General features: G+C 39.0%; 1 protein-coding gene and 1 non-coding gene across 15 annotated transcripts in view; one reads left to right on the top strand and one right to left on the bottom strand.

The window, feature by feature from the left end:
• Positions 1-21,357, bottom strand: part of PEX1 (peroxisomal biogenesis factor 1) — an 82,851-nt gene that overhangs the window by 22,675 nt on the left and 38,819 nt on the right. For 13 of the 14 annotated variants that reach the window (XM_081531386.1, XM_081531388.1, XM_081531383.1 and 10 more), the window contains 8 exons: positions 20,621-20,753; positions 14,599-14,695; positions 12,997-13,167; positions 11,292-11,446; positions 8,138-8,327; positions 7,575-7,741; positions 5,504-5,638; positions 2,260-2,324 (listed from right to left, as the gene is read on the bottom strand). In XM_081531386.1, coding sequence (XP_081387512.1) covers positions 2,260-2,324; positions 5,504-5,638; positions 7,575-7,741; positions 8,138-8,327; positions 11,292-11,446; positions 12,997-13,167; positions 14,599-14,695; positions 20,621-20,753 — 1,113 coding nt within the window. The remainder of the gene's footprint in view (positions 1-2,259; positions 2,325-5,503; positions 5,639-7,574; positions 7,742-8,137; positions 8,328-11,291; positions 11,447-12,996; positions 13,168-14,598; positions 14,696-20,620; positions 20,754-21,357) is intronic. The other variant, XM_081531389.1, reaches the window with a different exon arrangement.
• On the top strand, positions 20,386-20,458 carry TRNAG-CCC (transfer RNA glycine (anticodon CCC)). Its single transcript has one exon. It is a non-coding gene; the product is annotated as a tRNA-Gly (tRNA).

Below are 21,357 nucleotides of genomic sequence, written 5' to 3' on the forward strand. Positions count from 1 at the left end.
TATATATATATATTTATACCTGTATACACATACATATATATGTATTTAATTCTTCACAACAAACCCTTAAGAAAGGGTAAGTACCCTTGCTTTTAGTAAACTAGGTCTTACAGAAGTCAGGGAAGATTCGTGCCTTCTGGACCAGTCTTATTCAATAAGTTAAAAGCTTCTTTGATCCTTATTACAAGTAAACTCTTTTTAATATGCTTTGGCCACCTGCACTTCTTTTGTGCAATGTCTCTTCGTGTCTTCTGTGAATTTAAAATTTGGCAGGCTTATTATGTTATCTTCTTTTTAATTAATACAAAGTTAGTCAATTAACAAAACTAAACAAAGTTCAAGTTAGAAAAAAACATATATGACTAAAATTATTTTATAGAGAACCTTACAAAATAAAATATACCTGTGCCTTGAATGTCTGGCAAAACTCTCTTAAAAAACCAAAGACGTCTGATATCTGACGTGTGCAAGAATTTTTAACTAGTGACTCATTTTTTCCCTACAGGGAAAGATTTTGTTTCTTCTTTGCTTGACTTTGGTCAAATATCTTTTGTCTATGTTGCCCAAATTTCAAATATACTGGCTAAAATTTATAGTATTATTTCATAATATTCTCTTGTTATCTTTTTCATCGCTGGGACTTGGTCTGGTGGCAAGTGGAAGTGTTCTGGTTCTCCAGCCTGAAAGTGAAAATGTTAGTCGCTCAGTCGTGTCCAACTCTTTGCGACCCTATGGACTGTAGCCCGCCAGGCTCCTCTGTCTATGGAATTCTTCAGGCAAGAAGACTAGAGTCAGTTGTCATGTGCTTCTCCAGGGGATCTTCCCAAATCAGGGATCAAACCTGCATCTCCTGCATTACAGGCAGATTCTTTACTGTCTGAGCCACCAGGGCAGCCCAACCAAAAGTACTGGGGGGGGGTGGCCCTTAACCTTTATTTTAACTTGTTTTAAAATGAGAACAGAGTCCACATTACATTATTTCTTTGAAACTTACTACAATTGCTATGTACGGCTTGACATATGGCTGATTTTCAAAAATGTTCCAGGTGTTCTTAAAAAGAATGTGTATTCCCCAATTGTTGGGCACATGTTCTAAATATCCTTACATTAATCTTGCTGAATATGTTGTTTAAATCTTCTAAATTTTTACTTTTTTTCTTTACTATTTTTAAATTAATAATTGAGAACTGTGTTAAAATTTTCCACTATGAAGACAGATCTGTCAGTTTCTCTTTGGAGCTCTATAAATTTTTGCCTTAAATATTCTGAAGTTACAGTGTTAGATACAGACAATTTTATAACTGTAATATCATTCTAGTAAATTGAACCGTTGGTCAGTATGTGGTTGACTGTGTTTATCTATAATAAGGCTTTCCTGGTAATATTCTTTTCTTAAGTTGGGTGGTAGAAATAAGAGTTCATTTTATTATTCTTTAAAATATATAGATATGTTATATATATTCTAACTGCATATTTTATAATAAAATTTTAGTAAAGGAACAAAGTGGCTTTTTCATTTATAAGCTTTCTGTAATCCCATCACATTTAAGTATTATTTTCACTCTTAAATATTAGCTTCTGTATTCACATGTATTTTTAAATAAATGCAGTAATACTTGGGAGAAGGCAATGGCACCCCACTCCAGTGCTCTTGCCTGGAAAATCCCATGGATGGAGGAGCCTGGTAGGCTGCAGTCCATGGGGTCGCTAAGAGTCGAACATGACTGAGCAACTTCACTTTCACTTTTCACTTTCCTGCAGTGGAGAAGGAAATGGCAACCCACTCCAGTGTTCTTGCCTGGAGAATCCCAGGGACGGGGGAGCCTGGTGGGCTGCCATCTATGGGGTCGCACAGAGTCGGACACGACTGAAGCAACTTAGCAGCAGCAGCAGCAGTAATAATTATACTCTATTTTAAATAAGTTGGCCACATGGAATCTTATAAAAGAGAAAAACTAGTAATTATGTGCTTCATATACTTTGAGCACCTATGAATAACCGATAATGATTTCACTTTCAACATTTCAGAAAAATTTCTATTATAAATATAAAACCAAATAATTTCTAAAGCTTAGTATGAAAAATGTTGTATATTTAAGTAGTATTTGGTAAAACAGTGAAATTTTGTTCTCCAGCTTATTAATAACCTACATTAAATCACAGGTTTCAAAAATCAGATTTTAAAAAAAACAAGATCAACAAGTATTGACTGATAAATAACCACAGAGTTAGTTAAAAAGACATTCATAGAGTACTAACCTAATAAAAACATCCCGAACAGCTTGTTCACTTGCTCCAATATATTTGCTGAGTAACTCTGGTCCCTGTTAGGTAAAATAAAAATTAAATTATAATGAATTCAAAACTATCTAAAAACAAAGTATCATGTTTGTCCATGGCTAAGTCTACATGTGACAATAGAAAACGTTTAATTAAATGGATTTGTCCAAAATACATGTAAAAAATTAACGTGAATGAAATAAATATCATACCACACATTCCATACTTGATGTTTCCTTTGCCTAGAACGTTTGTCCCCAGAGTCTCAGGGCTTCTTGCTTCATTTCATTCAGATCTCTGACAAAATGTCACATCTCCAGAAAGGCCTTGCCTGACAACCCCATCTACAATCCACTCCAGTTACTTTACATCTCTTTTCCTTGACTGTCTTCCTACATAGTATCCACAACCACCTGACAGTGTATTATACATTAAATGTGTCTGTTTATTGTCTCTCTCCAGTAATAGAATATAAGCTCAGAAAAGGCAGCTTTATTATCGAATCCAATAACAGTGCCTGCTACATGATAAGTGCTGAATAATTCATTTAGTAAAGTAATGAATGGTTTAAAAAGGGAAAATGTTCCATCTTTCTCAAATCTTTGGAGACTCCAAAAAACATGTAATGAGACATGAATTTCTTTAATCAGCATCTTCAATTACTGAGACCATTTGTTCAATAAATAGATATGTTATTTGAATATATTGTTTTTCCTAAAAGTCAACTGAAAAAACTTTCAAAACAAGGTTTACTACATATAACAAAATCAATAATGAGGACAGTTTTTCCTTAAATTGGGATATTTAAAAAAACCGAATAAGCCCTAACGTGATCTCCAATGACAAATCATTACCATGAAAAGACCAAATATGATCAGGATATGTGACCAAAATAAAGAATTTCTAATATTCAGCCATCATTTCATATCTATTAATATACTAGTATGTAATTATACTTTTTCGACACAGAGAATTACAAAGGATGAAATAAGAAATAACTAAGGCAAAACAGTAAAACAAGGCAACATACTGGTGTCCGTGAAAGGTCTGTTTCTGAGGCACACCTCCTAGAACCCACCCTGACCTACAGCCTCAGCTCGCTACTGAGACCTGTGTACTGAGAGGTCATCCCGACTGTGATTTGAAGACTTACTAAAGGGGAGAGATAAGATGTCCTCCAAATATTTGCAAGTGTTAATCTTGAAAATATGTTTGAAAAAAAAAACACAATAAAGCTACATTCTAGTAACAAGTAAAAAAGAAAGAATATGATCATTGCTCTCCATCAATGCCAGGATACTCATGTAACCAGCCCACAAAAACTGATGTGATAAAGAAGGTAGATATAACACAATTGCAAATTACTAAACTGGCTTTCAGATTATAAATCAACTTTGAATACGATTACAATATAAGTTTCCCTCTTTTTTCTCCCTCTCGTTTTGAAGTTCACTTTACACTACTTTGCATTCATGAAAGACCTATTTAGTAACTGTTTTCACCAACAAGAAATCCAAAGAAACATTTCACATTTATGAAATAGAGCAGAAAGTGAAAATAGCATTCAGTGTGTGTTTTGCGGTGAACCATTACCGGGCAGCACACACCCCAGCAGTAAGAGCGGCGCCACCAAGCTGCTTCCCAAGCTTCCTTATTCTACACCCTCAATACTGAGCTGTCTCAGTGGGAACTGCATCTGTGAGCAGCTGTGCTTTACCTCAGTTTACTATGTTCATCCATTAGCAGGATGTGTCTGATTGTGAGTTTGCTTTATACCATTTTGGTTTACGGAAATGTTTCACCGAAACACCCTATTTCCAGATGGTGGGGGAAAATCCGCTTATGATTCCTTTGCCTTGAAATGTAATTGCTCTTTGGCAAATACATACGGCTGGGGCGCTGAAACTGTACAAATAAGACAGCACATCCCAGACCATAATGACAACACCAGTGGTGGAGTGAGAAGCATTACTCAAAATGATCCTCTACGTGCACAGTGAAGTCTGACTCTTTGCAGCCCCATGGACTGTAGCCTGCCAGGTTCCACTGCCCATGGAATTTTCCAGGCAAGAACACTGGAGTGGGGTGCCATTTCCTACTCCAAGGGATCTTCCAGACCCAGGGATCAAAGCCCAGTCTCTTGAGTCTCACTCACTGGCAGGCAGAGTCTTTACCACTAGCGCCACCTGGTGACTGTCTGGAGATCTGCTAGCATGTCCTTTTAAGTTACATACTCACCCTACATCTGAGAAAACTTAACACTTGGTGTGATGCAGCAGGGGTGAAATATAGACAACAAATAACAGAAACATGAAAACTTCACCTTCTGCCTTAGAGTGGTCTCCAGGCCCTAGTCTTCTAGCTTTTCCTCCCCCTTCAAGTTTGCTCTCAATCTGAATATTTATACATAATTCTATTGCCGCCTTAAGCAAAAACATACTAATAATAAGCCCTACAAAAGAGAGATGCCTCATTATTAAATTTCCCACACAGCATAACAGACTGATCACTGCTTCTACTATTAATAGTTTTCCAAATATGAGACTAACCCACTATCAAGAAACAAATGGGGTTGGCGAGGATATGGAAAAATAGGTATACTCACTCTCATGCTGCTGTACATGTAAAACGGTGTAGTCACTATGAAAAAAGTTTGGTGGTTCCTCAAAAAGTTACACACAGAATTACCATATGAGTGATCATATTTATAATTATACTCTGGGGCATATATGTATTCCAGGGAACTGAAGGCATATGTCCACACAAAAATTTATGTACAAATGTTTACAGCGGCATTATTCATAACAGCTAAGAAGTGGGGACAACCCAGATGTTCACCAAACTATGGCATGTCCACACCAACTTAAAAAAGACTGAATATCATCCACCCATAAACAGTCCTGAAGTACTGAGGCATGTTACAACTTGGATGAACCCTGAAAACATTATGCTAAGTGAAAGAAGTCAGACAAAAAGGTGACACACTGCATGATTCCTTTTCTATGAAGTATCTAGAACAGGCAAACTCAGAGAGACAGAAAGCAGATTGGTGATTGCAGTGGATTGGGAGGGGGATGGAGAATGTGATGAAAAAGTTTGCAACTAGAGAGGTGGTGGCTACACAGCACTGTGAATGCATTAAATACCAATGAAATGTACACTTTAAAATAATTCTATAAATTTTGCCTCAATTAAAAAAAAAAAAGGTAAATGCCAAACATACTTTGACACTAATAAAATTCATTCCACTTTCCCGTGCAATTACTCCAGCTAGTAAGGTTTTTCCTGTTCCAGGAGGACCATACAGCAGCACTCCTGTCCTCTGTCGTATGGGCAAGTTGGCAAATAATTCCGGGTACTGAAAAATACAAAAATATGACAAAGAGCTCAACTCTAAAACAAATGACTGAGCAGCTAAAGATCAGTGTACAGAAAAAAGTCCTTGGATGGTAACAACTGCCATCTCTGTAACAGTGCAATGACAGAAAAAAAATTCCTACTTAAAATAATAAATGAACTCAAAGGAACTAACACAGATTTTTCCCACTGGACCATGGAATACATTCCACATAAAATGCATATAAATGGATCTGAACTTCTTTCCACTTTTCCTGTTTTTTTCCCCCAAACATTAAAAAAATAAAAATAAGTATAATGCCCTCCACCTGCATGGCTCATGGGTCAAGCTATGACTGCTACACCTATTCAAATATACTCAATTAAGGAAAGAATATAATAAAGAAACATGTGTAATGATAATAGTAAAATCTCCCAGGAGATTCCATGATGAACAAGTAATTTGACTGCTCTATTTTACCCTCTAAACCACCAGTTTCTCAACAAGAAAACTTTCTGAACAGGTTTCAAAACTTTTTGAACAGCAAGAAAACTGTCTGGCTCTGTCAGCAACCACCTGGTCTCCTCTGGGCAGCATGTGAGCCTGTGCTCAGTCATGTTCAACTCTGTGTGACCCCGGGGACTGCAGCCCACCAGGCTCCTCTGTCCATGGGATTCTCCAGGTAAGAACACTGCAGTGGGTTGCCATTCTTCTCCAGGGGGGTCTTCCTGACCCAGGGATTGAATCCATGTCTCCTGCACTTCAGGTGCATTTTTTAACTCCTGAGCCATTGGGGAAGCCCACTGGGTCTGCTCTATTGGGTACGTCTATTTAGTCCCATATGTTGACAAAATTCCAACCTCATCTTGACCTCCATTCGAACCTAAATGAGGTCCCCCAAAAAAGTCAGCACTTATGCAGATGGCCTCACCTACCTGGACACTGCTGCTGCTGCTGCCCAGACCCAGCCTTTGGGTCGTGATCCTGCAGGCCACTTCCCATGCCCATGTTCTTCCACACAGGCTTTAACCCCCAGTTGTGGGCTGCACTCAGTACGTCCCAGTCCCCACCAGACAGTTCCCAGGACTTACACGTAACTGAGGGCCTTACCCATTTCTTTATCTCTTTGGTCGTGTCCCTGATCTCATGCAAAGATCCTTCTCTCTCAGGTTTCTCATCCAAACACACCACCTTCTAGATTCTACTTCTGATCTAAAGAACAGTCAGCCTGGTCGGCGCTGCCTGCTAACTCTGCTTTTCTAGACTGTCACCCAAAATCTGGCTTAATCCATCAGTTCTGTGGACCTCAATGGCTCTCCCACCTTCTAGTTTATTTCTATCTGTTTCTGCTCAACCCTAGCTGATGGCTCATATGCTTCAGTGAAATCTGAATTATTCAAGAAAAATCTAAGAACTCTGAAATTCACATCAAACTGTAATTTTACTACAGGACTTCCCTAGTGGCACAGTGGATGAGAATCCGCCAGCCAATGCAGAGGACATGCGTTCGATCCTTGGTCCAGGAAGATTCTACAAGCCTTGGAGCAACTAAGCCCACGTGCCACAGCTACTGAAGCCCGCATGCCCTACGGAGCCTGTGCTCCGCAACAAGAGACACCACTGCCATGAGAAGCTCGTGCACTGCAATGAGGAGTAGGCCCTGCTCACCACAACTAGAGAAAACCCCCACAAAGCAATGAAGACCCAGTGCAGTCAAAAATAAAAAAATAAAATTAAAAAAAATTATCTAAAATATCTCCCCAGCTTTAGGGGCAAGGACTATATCAAATACGTAAAAAGTCTGTTCAAGTGCCCAAAATAGGACTGGATGTTTATTTGGTAACAATAAATTCTTGTTGGGTCAAACTGAGACTGAGCAAGCCAACACATACAGCCAGAGCCAATGATTCAGGGGTTTTACAGGAAGCAGGTAGTACTCAATTTTTCTTTTAAGTACCTTGGCTGGTAACTGGATAGTATCCACTAGTATCTGCCGAACTTCATGTAGTCCACCGATCTTATCCCAGCCCAGGTCCCTAGGTTTATGTAGGTTGACATTTCGCAGAGACACAGGAATAAATCCTCGGAGAGCCTTTTGGAAGTCCAATGTTGTTAAAATTAATTCTGTTTAAAAATAAACACAACTTCTTTTGGTAGTCATATCTATGTATGAATTCTCATACAGCTGACTCCCTTACCCAGCTTGCCCTCCCCTCTAGTAACCACCACTCTGTTCTTCATATCCACATATTTCTGTTTGGTTTGGTCTGTTCATTTGTTTTTTATGTTCCACGTGAATAGAATCCTGTGGTATTTGTCTTTTCCCATCTGATTTCACTTAGCCAATCTTAACTCAGTTAAAAAAATGTAGTCAACTTAGCTGGAAATGCCCATTTTCTACTCAAATACCTGCTTATTTGAATGCTAAGATGGACTATATTTAATTCTTACCTTACTACAATTACATTTCTCCACACAGGAAAGAAGGAAACAAATTTTGGTTTTAGCAATAAAACGTACCTTCCCTGGTGTACACATTCTGATGAGAGAGACGAGAATGTATGGCTCGATCCACAAGCATGGTAAAATCTCTAGCCACAAATCCTTCCGTTTCTTTAGCTATACGCTGCAGATCAAGACCAGTGAACCTCTTCATGTCACAGTCCAGTTTATTTTTTATTACAGTATGCAGAATTTCACATCTTTGATCCTAAGGAAAAAAAACACAAAATTTAAATTTATAATTTTACTTGAGTGCAAACTTTTGTACACGTATTTTGAGGAAAATCCGGTTGCCATAATCTACAGGGACAGAAAGCAGATAGACTGGGGGAGGATGGGGGGAGGGCTGACTGCAAAAGGGTACTAAGGAAATGCCTGGGAGGGCTGGAAATGTTTGCTGCCTTGATCGTGGTGACGGTTTCATGGTATATACATATGTTAAAACTGATCAAATTGTACACTTTATTTTTTGGTTGCAACATGTGGCTTGCAGGATCTCAGTTCCCTAATCAGTGACTGAACCCGGGCCACAGCAGTGGAAGAGCTGAATCCTAACCACTATTCCACCAGGAAACTCCCAAATTGTACACTTTAGATAGTGAGTTTGTTGTCTTCAATTTTTTTATACCTTAATAAAGCTGTAAAAAGAATTACATTGATAGATGACTGCTCTTTCTTTCTCCAGTAAAGATTTTTATTTTGGCTCCTTTAAGAGTATTTTTTTGTTGTTATTCCCATAAAACATAATTCTAAAAACATTCAATGGTCGATATCACTATGTTCTGTTACGCTTAATAACAGGTATAATATTTTTATCCTTTTCCTTCAGCTTTGAGATATAATTGACAAAATGATAAGATATATAAAGTGTACAATGTGATGGGTTTTTTTGGGGGGGTTTTAAGTAAACTTTTTATTTTGTATTGGGGTATAGCTGATTAACAAGACAATGTTGTAATAGTTTCAAGTGAACAGTGAAGGGACACAGCCATACATTTATATGTACCCATTCTCCCCCAAATTCCCCTCCCATCCAGGCTGCCACATAACATTGAGCAGGGTTCCCTGTGCTACACAGTAGGTCCTTGTTGGTTATCTATTTTAAATATAGCAGTGTGTACATGACCAAAGACCCTAACTACAATAACAGTTAATTAGCAAAGGGTCTGAGTACTTAGCCTAGATGCTAGGTAAGAATTTTAAACATAGTTAAAACATGGCTGCCTGCATGGGAACATTCTTGGAGCGCAGTGCCACTAAAGCCATCAGGACTGTAAGCCCCCAAAGGAGACGATGGGTGGTATGTGCTGCTGCTAAGTCACCTCAGTCGTGTCCGACTCTGTGCGACCCCACAGACGGCAGCTCACCAGGCTCTGCCATCCCTGGGATTCTCCAGGCAAGAATACTGGAGTGGGTTGCCATTTCCTTCTCCAATGCATGAAAGTGAAAAGTGAAAGTGAAGTCGCTCAGTCGTGTCCGACTCTTAGCGACCCCATGGACTGCAGCCCACCAGGCTCCTCCATCCATGGCATTTTCCAGGCAAGAGTACTGGAGTGGGGTGCCATTGCCTTCTCCAATGTGCTTATATACATTTGGTCTCTGTCATGCTTCTGGCACAGAGTTCCTAAAACCCTTAAAATGTCCTAAATGATAAGAGTGATAAATGTGTCTCGACACTCCTAACAAACCCCTTTCAGCCATATCTGAGTTTATGTTAATGAGGTGACTTTTGGAGAGCACCTAAGTATGGGGTTGGTTGCCAGAGTAACCTGCCTAGTCTAGAGAACTGAAACTTTCAGTCCCAACCCCTGATTTCCCAGGAGGGAGAGAGATTGGAGGCTGAGTCAATGCCAATGGCCAATGATTTAATTAATGATACCTATGTAATGGAGTTCCCATAAAACCCCAAAAGGACAGGGTCTGCAGAGCTCCCAGGCTGGAGAAGGGCTTCCTTGGTGGCTCAGACAGTAAAGAATCCACTTGCAATGCAGGAGACCTGGGTTCGGTCCCTGAGTTGGAAAGATCCCCAGGAGAAGGAAACGGCAACCCACTCCAGTATTCTTGCCTGGAGAATTCCACAGACAGAGGAGCCTGGTGGGCTACAGTCCATGGGCTCGCAACTAGTCGGACACGACTGAGTGAGGAGCACCTTCACTTTCAGGCTGGAGAACTGGAACACTTCCACTTGCCACCAGACCAAGTCCCAAACTCCACAAGGACACAAGCTCTTTTGTGCCCGACCTCATCCTGTGTATCTTTTCACCTGACTGTTGATTTGTATCTGTTCATATTCTTGGTAACAAACTGGTAATCCACTGAGTAAACTAGTTTCCAAAGTTCTCTGACTTGCTATCGAAAATTAACTGAACCCAAAGAGGGAGTCGTGGGAACCTCTGACGGAAAGCCAGTCAGAAGCACGGTAACACTGGTATCTGACGTGGAGGGCAGTCTAGTGGGACTGAGCCCTTAACCTGTGAAATCTGACGCTATCTCTGGGTAGTGTCAGGATCAGGCGAACTGTAGGACATCCAGCTGGTCTCCAAGAATTGCTTGGTGGTGTGGGGAAAAGACCCCACATACTGGAAATGGATGTCAGAATCATAGTGGGTACAGAATATTAGTGCTGATTAAAAAAAAAAAAAAGTTTAGCTAGTTACAGTTTTAAAAGAAGAAATTCTTAAAGGTTAATATATGAGGTAATAGATGTGTTAAGTATCTTGACTGTGGTAAATGTTCCACAATGTATATGTATATCAAATCACTGTTGTACACTTTAAATATATACTATTGTTCTTGTCAACTGTATCTCACTAAATCTAAAAAGAATTCTAATTTCCATAGTGTATTTATAGATTTTACTGATGCAGAATGAAGCAGTTCAGAGGGTTTTTGTTTCATTTTAAATGGGAAAAAAAAAAACTTTAATAAGAAAAAAAGAAGAAATGTTATTTTCAAAAAAGATATTTCCTTGGAAAGTACCTGGTAATATTTCAGATGTTTACAGATGAAAATTTCGTATCTAAGTAAAACATGTACTGAAGGTTGATTTTTAAGTCTTCTTAAGATCACTAACATAAGCATTACATTTAAAGTTATACATCATTAATAAAGTTGATAAATAATTTATATAAAAGGGGACACATTTCAACAATCTTCATAAGTAGTAAGTTACCTGGTCAGGAGGTTGAATATGCTGGACACACTGAAATATGTGAATTCCTTGAGCAGAAACAAGTAAAGGATGTAGAGAATGCTGCGACTGGCTTGTAGCAATCAGTGCAACCAAACTTCCCATGGAAATAAATTCTTTCACCACATCGTTCAAAGCTGGAATTAAGCAACACAGTGTAAAAGCTTATTATATAAAAGTGAAATTTTAAAATCATACACTAATTAAAAATAATAACCTAAAGTCGAGCTTTAAAGTAGAGTATGAATGGTATGGCTCCTCTCTACCTTTCAAAAATTAAATCTTCCACTCATTCTGCAGTTTATCTAGACTGAGGACCTAGTATTGGCCAGGTTCCAATTATTCTAATAGAGGCAAAGGAAGCAATGTAAATGCTGTGTACTCAGAACCATGCCTAGTGAGGCTGGTTCTTAACAGGTAAACTTCTGGATCTTAATAGGTAAATGAAAAGGAGTCTCTGAAATAAGTATTATAGAAGGATGATAAACTTTCATATTGTGTTCTATCGAGCAAGCAAAATACAGCTTATATACCTATGGCTTTCTGGACAATCTCTTTCTACTCTAGCTCAAGAAAGGTTTGACTGGTATGAGGTAAGAACCGAAACAGGCTTTAATAACATATATCTGATTCTGACCTAGAAATCTGCAGCATTCCCTTAAACATGAGATTAGCAAGTCTTTCAGACACTACAAGATTCCAAATGTGAAATTAACACTAATTTATGGTAATCCATCCATTATGGTTGCATTCTGTATTCATCTCTTAAGAACCCTGACGCAGTTGAATGCTGTCAAATCCTCCAACCCCTGATCCGATCCTCTCCTAGAACCCCAAGCTCCACTGGAATTGCTTGGACTTCTGTACCTTTGCGCCTTCATTAGCCTGAAGCTGCTCCGTGCTAATTTCTGCTCCTCCATCAAAACTCATCTCAGTTATGAACTTCTCTCAAAAACCTTCCCTGATAACTTCTTACCCAACCACCTCCAGTTTAGTACATGTGCTCCCATCGCACTCTGTACACACTTCCAGCAGAACATATCCTACCCACCTCCTAGTTGTGTCTTCCTGGTCAAATTACATCACCTTGAATTTCCATTTACTCACCTGTAAAACCAGGAGAGTATCTGCATGGGGAATACAAAGCAACCCCTCACAGTCAACACATGGTAGCTATCATTATAACTATGAGTCTTCTGTACCAACACTATCTGTTTATTTTTATTTCCTCTCCAAGACTCTGAGACTACAGACTGTGCATGAGCAATAGAGAAGTGTTTGTCAAGTGAGCAAAACAAGAGTAAAGCTGTACAGTTCAGCAATTTCTAATAAGTGAAGAAGGGAGAACTTCCCTGGTGGCTTAGATGGTAAAGAATGTTCCTGCAATGTGGGACACATGGGTTCAATCCCTGGGTCGGGAAGATCCCCTGGAGAAGGGAATGGCAACCCACTCCAGAGAATATGGCCCCAAAGACTAATGATGAGGTTGGAGAATGTTCACACTGCCCTATGGATCTTGCTAACACAGGATAACTACACAATTATACAATGCTCCCAGAGGCCTCAAAAGCAACACATTACGTAGCACATATTCTGTTCTCCAAAGAGCACAGATTTACTACTAACACTAAAAACGCTGACTGATAAAGGAAAAGGCCTGCAGCCAGCGAGTGGACGTGTGCATTACCGTGGGCAAGCCGCTGGCTCTGAACAGCCTCCAGACTGTGCTCGTGTTCGGGGAGAGCAGAGCGGCCAATGACAAGGTCCAGGTCGTCCAACAGAACAACAGAAGGCTGCCGCCACAGAGCCTCCGAGAAAGCTGCCACTAGGGTCTTTTGTATGTTTTCAAGCCTTTTTCCTTAACACAGAAGATATAAAATGGTTTTAATGTTATTTGAAGGCTGGGAAAGTTCAGGCTGCCCTTGAAAGCATTAGAAAAGCTCAATATTGATTTGACTATGCAAATTTAATCCATACAGTATTTTGTTAATATACCAATCACTAAAACTTGTTAGTCATTAACACAGTTTAATTAATACAGCTTCAAAGGACTCAGTAAAGTACTGAATTTTATAAAACTGAAAGACTATGATACTAATTTCTATACACATGTGTTTGTTCATTCCATGGAGAATTTCAGATCCCTATGTATAACAAAACAGTAAAATAAAAACAGGATGTGGGAAAATATAAATGAAAATAAGGGGTCAAGAATCAGATAAAAGCAAACACAAATGTAGCTGCCTCAAGATCCTAGAATTGCTATATTTGAATTACTAATTTGACTTCCATCTTCATGGTGAATTACAAACTTTTCATTTTCAAAGAATAGAGAACATACTAATTCATAAGCAAGGTCAAGAGTTCCTGTTACTTCAATCTTAAAATTTTCACATGAGGCTGCAAGCAAGACTCTAAGAGAAGGACAAGGTCTCCAAAATCCACCTTTATAGAATATGAAGTAATGGGTTTTTAAAGGCTATTTCTTAGTTTCTTACTATATACTAGATTAATAAACAGAATATAATGACTAGTTGGGAGTAGGAGTGGTAGCAAGGGGAGAAAAAATTAACTACTCAGTAAAATTTTTCCAATTCTTAAACAATTGGATAATAATATGTTACTGACTTTCATAAGTAAAAGTGTACAGTTGACCCTTGAACATAGGTTTGAACTGTGCAAGTGTACTTACATATATGTGGATTTTTTCCAATAGGAAATACTACAATACTATATCACCCAAGGTTGGTTGAATTCGTGGATACAGTGGAACCACGTGTTCAGAGGGCTGACTATAAGTTATACGAAGATTTTTGGCTTCATGGAGGGTTGGTACCCCTAACACACGTGCTGTTCAAGAGTCAGCTGTGTGTGGTAGATTGTAAATTTCCTCTCTGCTGTCTACAGCCACCCACTTTCCCTCCCCTGAAGCAGTCACCTGATGAGTTCCTGAAAGCAATTCAGAAGTAATCTATACCCAATTAGAGTATATTCTAAATAATAATTTTCTCAGAGTTGTGCAAACTGGCATTTTTTAGGAGTATTGTCTACAAAGAGTTTTGGCTAGGGGGAAAAAAAAGCCTCCAGCAAATATGGGGAGTTTTAAATTTTTTTTTAAAAACATTAGAATGCCAAAGATCTAAAATTTCTAAGTAATTTCAATGACCAAATGAGAAACAGAAAAATTAAATAAAGATTAGCTATTTGTATTTATTAATTAGCAGCATTAAATAGTAACATTTCTTTCTACCAAAAAAGACTTTTATGTAGAATATTACCATATTCATACCTCGTAAAGCTTTACAGTCAATTATTTCCACATGGGCATCCAATATGTCAAATGCTTCTTTACAGATTGCCTTCGCTAAAGTTGATTTTCCACTTCCCTAGAAAATAATTGCATCGTAAGAACTCAATGTATTCAGTCCCAGAAATAGCCCCTGTCACTGCGGTAACCACCAAGATTCAGCCTCAGCAATCAAGTATATACTACACAATGCTATATAACAACTACATCTCAATAAAGCTGGGGAAAAAGAAGAAAATCCACATCCCTAATTTAAAAATAACATTAAAAAAATACAAGATAACTATAAATACTTAGTAGAGAGAAAGGTTTAAAAAAATCTGTAATCACCCCACCTCACAAAATTACTGTCCACTGTTTTGCCATATCTTCCTTCCAGACACTCCAAACACATTTTATGCAAATTTATTAAGCTGGGATTACAGTATTCCTGAGGGTTTACAATAAATCACTGTCCTCTTTATCAACAGACATAGAGGTACATCAGCTCCCTAGCACAATGCCACTCGGAGGATGTACTGGATCATAATGTGCTTGTCAAAACCCTTCCTGATGTATATTTATGTTACTCCCAACTTTTAACCAACCATGATAAGTAAAGCTAAAATAAATATCCATGCAGATATGTTTATTTGTCAGATTATACCTTCAGAATAAATTTCTACAAGTTAATATCATATCAAAGGGTATACACATTTAAATTTTGCTAAACAGTGCTGTAAGTGCCCCCTAGAAGACTGAACACTTAGGTTTCTATAATTCTTTTAATACAGGCTTCCCCCCTTAGTCTACTACTATTTCTTACCATTGTTGCTTTGACTATTTTTTTTAACATATATTTTATTTATTTATTTATTTATTTATTTATTTATTTAGGCTGAGCCAGGTCTTAGCTGTGGCATGAGGGATCTAGTCCCCTGATCAGGGATCGAATCTGGGCCCCCCTGCATTAAGAGTGCAGAGTCTTATCCACTGGACAACCAGGGAAGTCCCTGCCTAGCTTTTAATAGTCCTGCACCAGTTCTAGTATTTTGCTTTTCATTACTGTGAACAGGCAAAACAGTCAAGCTTATTGTGTAAAGTCTGAAATTTAGCAGGCATTCAGCAATACCACCATCATTATAGTTTACAGAACTGCATTTATTTTTAAAGTCAATGGACCCTAAAGAATAAAGAAATTAGGGGTACTGGATTGTATGTCCCACCTGTTATACTTTTGGTTTAGTCAGAAGGTCTTTTCTCTCACTGAAAGTAATTCACATTTTAGCACTTTTCAGTTTACAAAACCCTTTCATATATATTATTTATCTTAAGTGAGATCAATCCTAAAAAGCAAGGTAAGAAACTGAAAAACTGCCTTAAGTCACAGCCAGTAAGTACCTAAGAGAAGAGGGACTCAAATTCAGTTCTTCCACTAGTTCCATTAACCATGCTACCCCTAAGTCAGATGGTGGAGGTCTGATTTCTGAGTCAAGAGGACAGTGTTTTTTTAAAATAATATTCTACCATGATGATCTATTTTGAAATTTGACATAGGTAATTTAGAGAACATTTAGAGTAACTGCTCTATTGTAGCAGCCTTGCATATCTGGAATAAACCCTACTTGATTGTGGTATATAATTCTTTTTATACATTAGTTGATTACATTTGCTAATATCTTGTTAAGGATTTCTGCATCTGTGTTCATGATAGATCTTAGTTGGTAGTTTTCTTGTGATGCCTGTCGTTTTGGTGTTAGGTAATGCTGGCCTCACAAAGGCAATGGCACCCCACTCCAGTACTTTTTTGCCTGGAAAATCCCATGGATGGAGGAGCCTGGCAGGCTTCAGTCCATGGGGTCGCTAAGAGTCGGACACGACTGAGCGGCTTCACTTTCACTTTTCCCTTTCATGCACTGGAGAAGGAAATGGCAACCCACTCCAGTGTTCTTGCCTGGAGAATCCCAGGGACGGTGGAGCCTGGTGGGCTGCCGTCTATGGGGTTGCACAGAGTTGGACATGACTGAAGTAACTTGGCAGCAACAGCAGCAGCAATGCTGGCCTCAGAGAATAAACTAGATCTTCCTTTGCTTCCGCCCACTGGAAGAGACTGTAGACAACCGGGATAATTTCTTCCTTGAGAGTTCGGCAGAATGTGCCCAGTACACCCATATGGGTGTGTGCTTTCTATTTTGGAATGATATTAATTACAGACTCAATTTCTTTAATAGATGTAAGCCATTTCGTATTGTCATTATTCTTCTTCTGCGAGTTTTGGCAGCCTGTGTCTTTCAAGGAATTGGTCTATTTACCTAGGTCATCAAATTTTTAGGCATAGAGCTAAAAATTTTTAGGGGAACAAGCTGTTTATTACTATTACTACTTTATTATCTGTTTTTAAAATTTATTTTTAATTGGAGGATAACTGCTTTACAGTGTTGTGTTAGTTTCTGCCTACAACATGAATCAGCTGTAAGTATATGTTCATTCTCTCCCTCTTGGGCCTTGCTCCCACCCCCTGCCCATCATACCCTACTAGGTCAACACAGAGCTTTGCTGCTGCTGCTAAGTCACTTCAGTTGTGTCTGACTCTGTGCGACCCCATATATGGCAGCCCACCAGGCTCCCCTGTCCCTGGGATTCTCCAGGCAAGAACACTGGAGTGGGTTGCCATTTCCTTCTCCAAGGCACGAAAGTGAAAAGTGAAAGTGAAGTCACTCAGTCGTGTCCGACTCAGCGACCCCATGGACTGCAGCCTATAAGGCTCCTCTGTCCATGGGATTTTCCAGGCAAGAGTACTGGAGTGGGGTGCTGTTGCCTTCTCCCACATAGAGCTTTATCATCCTTTTAATGTCTGTGGGATCTGTAGTGATGCCCTCTTTTTCATTTCTTATACTAGTAATTTGTATCCTCTTTTTTTTTTCCTTAGCCTGCCTAACGGTTTATCAATTTTTACTGATCTTTTAAAAAAAAAAAGCCTTTGGTTTCACTGACTTTCTCTACCGATTTCCTGTTTTCACTTCAATGGTTTCTGCTCTAATTCATTATTTCTTCTGCTTACATTGGATTTAATTTGCTCTTCTGTTTCTAGTTTACTAAAGTAGAAACTTGGATTACTGGAGTAGTTGCTCTATTTTAAGTAAGAAATCAAAAGAAAGCAACTGGGGTAGTTAAGGGGGAAAATGTTATTATACTGGAGTTAAAAGTGACTAGAAATAAAAGAGCCTTATGATTTTGAATTAAAAAAAAAAAATACAAAGACTCACAAAAATCACACTGCAGCCCTGGAAAAAATACTGCGTTGGTAGAGGAGAAAACTGTAAGCCCCTTCAAAGAGCAGGGAACCTCTAGTGAGACTGACAAAGATCAAAGCAAGAGACGACACAAATTACCAACATCAGGAAACAGGACACAACAGAGTTCCCAGCACAGTAAGATGTGCTGCTGTCAGGAATATAAACTGGTGCAGCCACTGTGGAGAACAGCATGGAAGTTCCTTAAAAAACTAAAAACAGAACTACCATATGGCCCAGTAATCCCATTACTGGGCACACACCCAGAGAAAAACATAATTCAAAAGGACACTTGCAACCCAATATTCACTGCAGCACCATTTACAATAGCCAGGACATGGAAGCAAGCTAAATGTCCATCAGAGGAATGGATAAAGAAAATGTGGCATACACACACACACCCCCATATACATACAATGGAATATTACTCATCCATAAAAATAAACAAAATCGGGTCATTTGTAGAGATGTGAATGGACCTAGAGACTGTCATACAGAGTGAAGTAAGTCAGAGAAGGAAAAATATCATATGACATCCTTAATATATGGAATCTAAAAAGAAATGATACAAATGAACTTACTTACAAAATGGAAAGAAACTCACGGACATAGTAAATGAACTCATGGTTGCCAGGGGGAGGGGACAGTTAAGGACTTTGGGAAGGTCATGTACATACCGCTATATTTAAAATGGATGATCAACAAAACACTACTGTATAGCACAAGGAACTCTGCTCAATGTTATGTGGCAGCCTAGATGGGAAGGGAGTTTGGGGGAGAATGGATACATGTATACGTATGGCTGAGTCCCTACACTGTTCACCTGAAACTATCACAATATTTTCAATCGGCTATACCCCAATACAAAATGTTTTTGGTGTTAAAAAAAAGATGTGGCGCATGCGCGCGCGCACACACACACACACACAGGAATATTACTCAGCCATAAAAAGGACTGAAACTGGGTCATTTGTAGAGATGTGAATGGACTTAGAGACTGTCACAGAGTGAAGTAAGTCAGAAGAATAAATATCGTATTAATGCATATATGTGGAATCTAGACAAATGGTATAGATGATCTTATCTGCAAAGCAGAAAGAGAAACACAGACATAGAGAACCAACCTATGGACATCGAGTGAGGAAAGGAGAGTGAGGAAAGGAGGGGTGGTGGGATGAATCAGGAGATTGGGGTTGACATACATATACTATTGATACTACGGATAAAGTGGATAACTAATAAGAACACTACTGTATAGCTCAGGGAACTCTACTCAGTGCTCCATGGTGACCTAAATGGCACATACATAAATGGGAAAGGAATCTAAAAAACAGGGGATATACGTATACCTATAGCCGATTCACTCTGCTGTACAGTAGAAACTAACATTGTTAAGCAACTATAGTGTCAGTCACTCAGCTGTGTCTAACTCTTTGCAACCCCATGGACTGTAGCCCACCAGGCTCCTCTGTCCATGGGAGTCTCCAAGCAAGAATACTGGAGTGGGTTGCCATTCCCTTCTCAGTAAAGCAACTATACTCCTATAAAAAAATTCTTACAAGAGCACAGTTAGAGAATACTACAAGCAACTTCATGCTTACAAAATTTGACAACTTAGAAGAAACAAATGCATTCTTCAAAAGCTATAGACTACCAAACACCTGCCAAAATGAAACAGATGACTAAAGACTCTAAATTTATAAAAAATATATGAAGAAATCTCTAGGCACAGATGGTTTCGGTGGGGATTTTACCAAACATTTTAAAGAATTTACATCAATTTTATACAATCTCTTCCAAAAAATAGAAGAGAAGGGAACACTTTTCAACTCATTCTGTGAGGCCACTATTGCTCTGAGAGCAAAACCAAAGGCAGAACTACAGGCTAATATTGATAGTGAATTTACATGCAAAAATCCTCAACAGAATATCAGCAAACAGAACTCAGCAAAGTATAACAAGAACATCAGACCACTACCAGGTGGGATTTATTACAGATTTGCATGGCTGATTCAACATTCCAAACTTAATCAGCCCCGTTAACACCCTTTGTTGTTGTTTAGTCACTAAGCCATGTCTGACCCTTTGTGACCCCATGGACTGTAGCCCGCCAGGCGCCTCTGTCCACGAGATTTTCCAGGCAAGAATACTGCAGTAGGTTGCCATTTCCTTCTCCAGGGGATCTTCCCAACTTAGGGATCAAACCTCTGCCTCCTGCATTGACAGGTGGATTTTTCACTACTGAGTCAACAGGGAATCCCTACTTAACACCCTACCAATATCATAAAAAAAGAAAATTCATACAATCATATCAACTGAGATAGAAAAACAGCAGGGAGAGCATCACCTAATTCAACACTGTTTTCTCAATATCTCACAGCAGGCACTCAAAAATATTAGTGAGTGAATAGATTCTTTCCTTCTATCGTATCAACAACCCTATATAACGGATGATTAAAAATCAAAGAGAGGAATTAAAAATGGCTAATCAGGTACTTCCCTGATGGTCCAGTGGCTAAGACTCTGCATTCCCAATGTAGGGGGCCCAGGTTTGAACCCTGGTCAGGGAACTAGATCCCACCGGCTGCAACTAAGAGGTTGTATGGCATAACTAAAAGACCCTACATGCTGCAACTAAGACCAGGTGCAGCCATATAAACATTTTTTTAAATTTTTTAAAAAGTTAAAACAAATTGCTAATTAATGAAAATGAGCATATTTTAACCACATACCTTTCCTCCCGTGAGTAAAAGGGCTCCATTTCTAAGTCCTGCCACAAGGGACGCCAGTTGCCGAGACAAAGGGCGCCCCAGGAGGCTGTGAGTCATGTGCTCCATGGAGGAGACGCCTAAGGAGTTCACTCCTCTGCAAAACATGTAAACTGCATGATCAAATGCTAAAGCAGGATAAAAATCTAGCTATAAACAATTCGGAAATTTTCCTTAGCAGGCTGCTGCTGCTAAGGCGCTTCAGTCGTCTCCGACTCTGTGCGACCCCACAGATGGCAGCCCACCAGAATCCCCCTGGGATTCTCCAGGCAAGAACACTGGAGTGGGTTGCCATTTCCTTCTCCAATGCATGAAAGTGAAAAGTGAAAATGAAGTCACTCAGTCATGTCCAACTCTTCGAAACCCCATGGACTGCAGCCTACCAGGCTCCTCCGTCCATGGGATTTTCCAGGCAAGAGTACTGGAGTGGGTTGCCATTACCTTCTCCTTTGCAGGCTAGTTAATGATTTATAAAAAGAGTAAAATCTTGGAAATTTTCCCTTACTTGAAACTAAAATGATTTAATGCCAAATCTGAGTCACATATTTTAAAACTAATTTTACTACTTTCAAACATGTGCAGTAACTAGAAGTTCTGTCCAAATAGGAATCCTTAAGGGGATTTGTCTTAATACACACATATATCCCCCTCAAAATGATTTCTGGCTTATTATTCAATATTATCATACATGAGTGCTTTTA

Source organism: Giraffa tippelskirchi, chromosome 10 (assembly GCF_054371585.1).
Source record: "Giraffa tippelskirchi isolate mGirTip1 chromosome 10, T2T-mGirTip1v1.2.pri, whole genome shotgun sequence".
In the NCBI taxonomy this organism is placed as follows: Eukaryota; Metazoa; Chordata; class Mammalia; order Artiodactyla; family Giraffidae; genus Giraffa; species Giraffa tippelskirchi.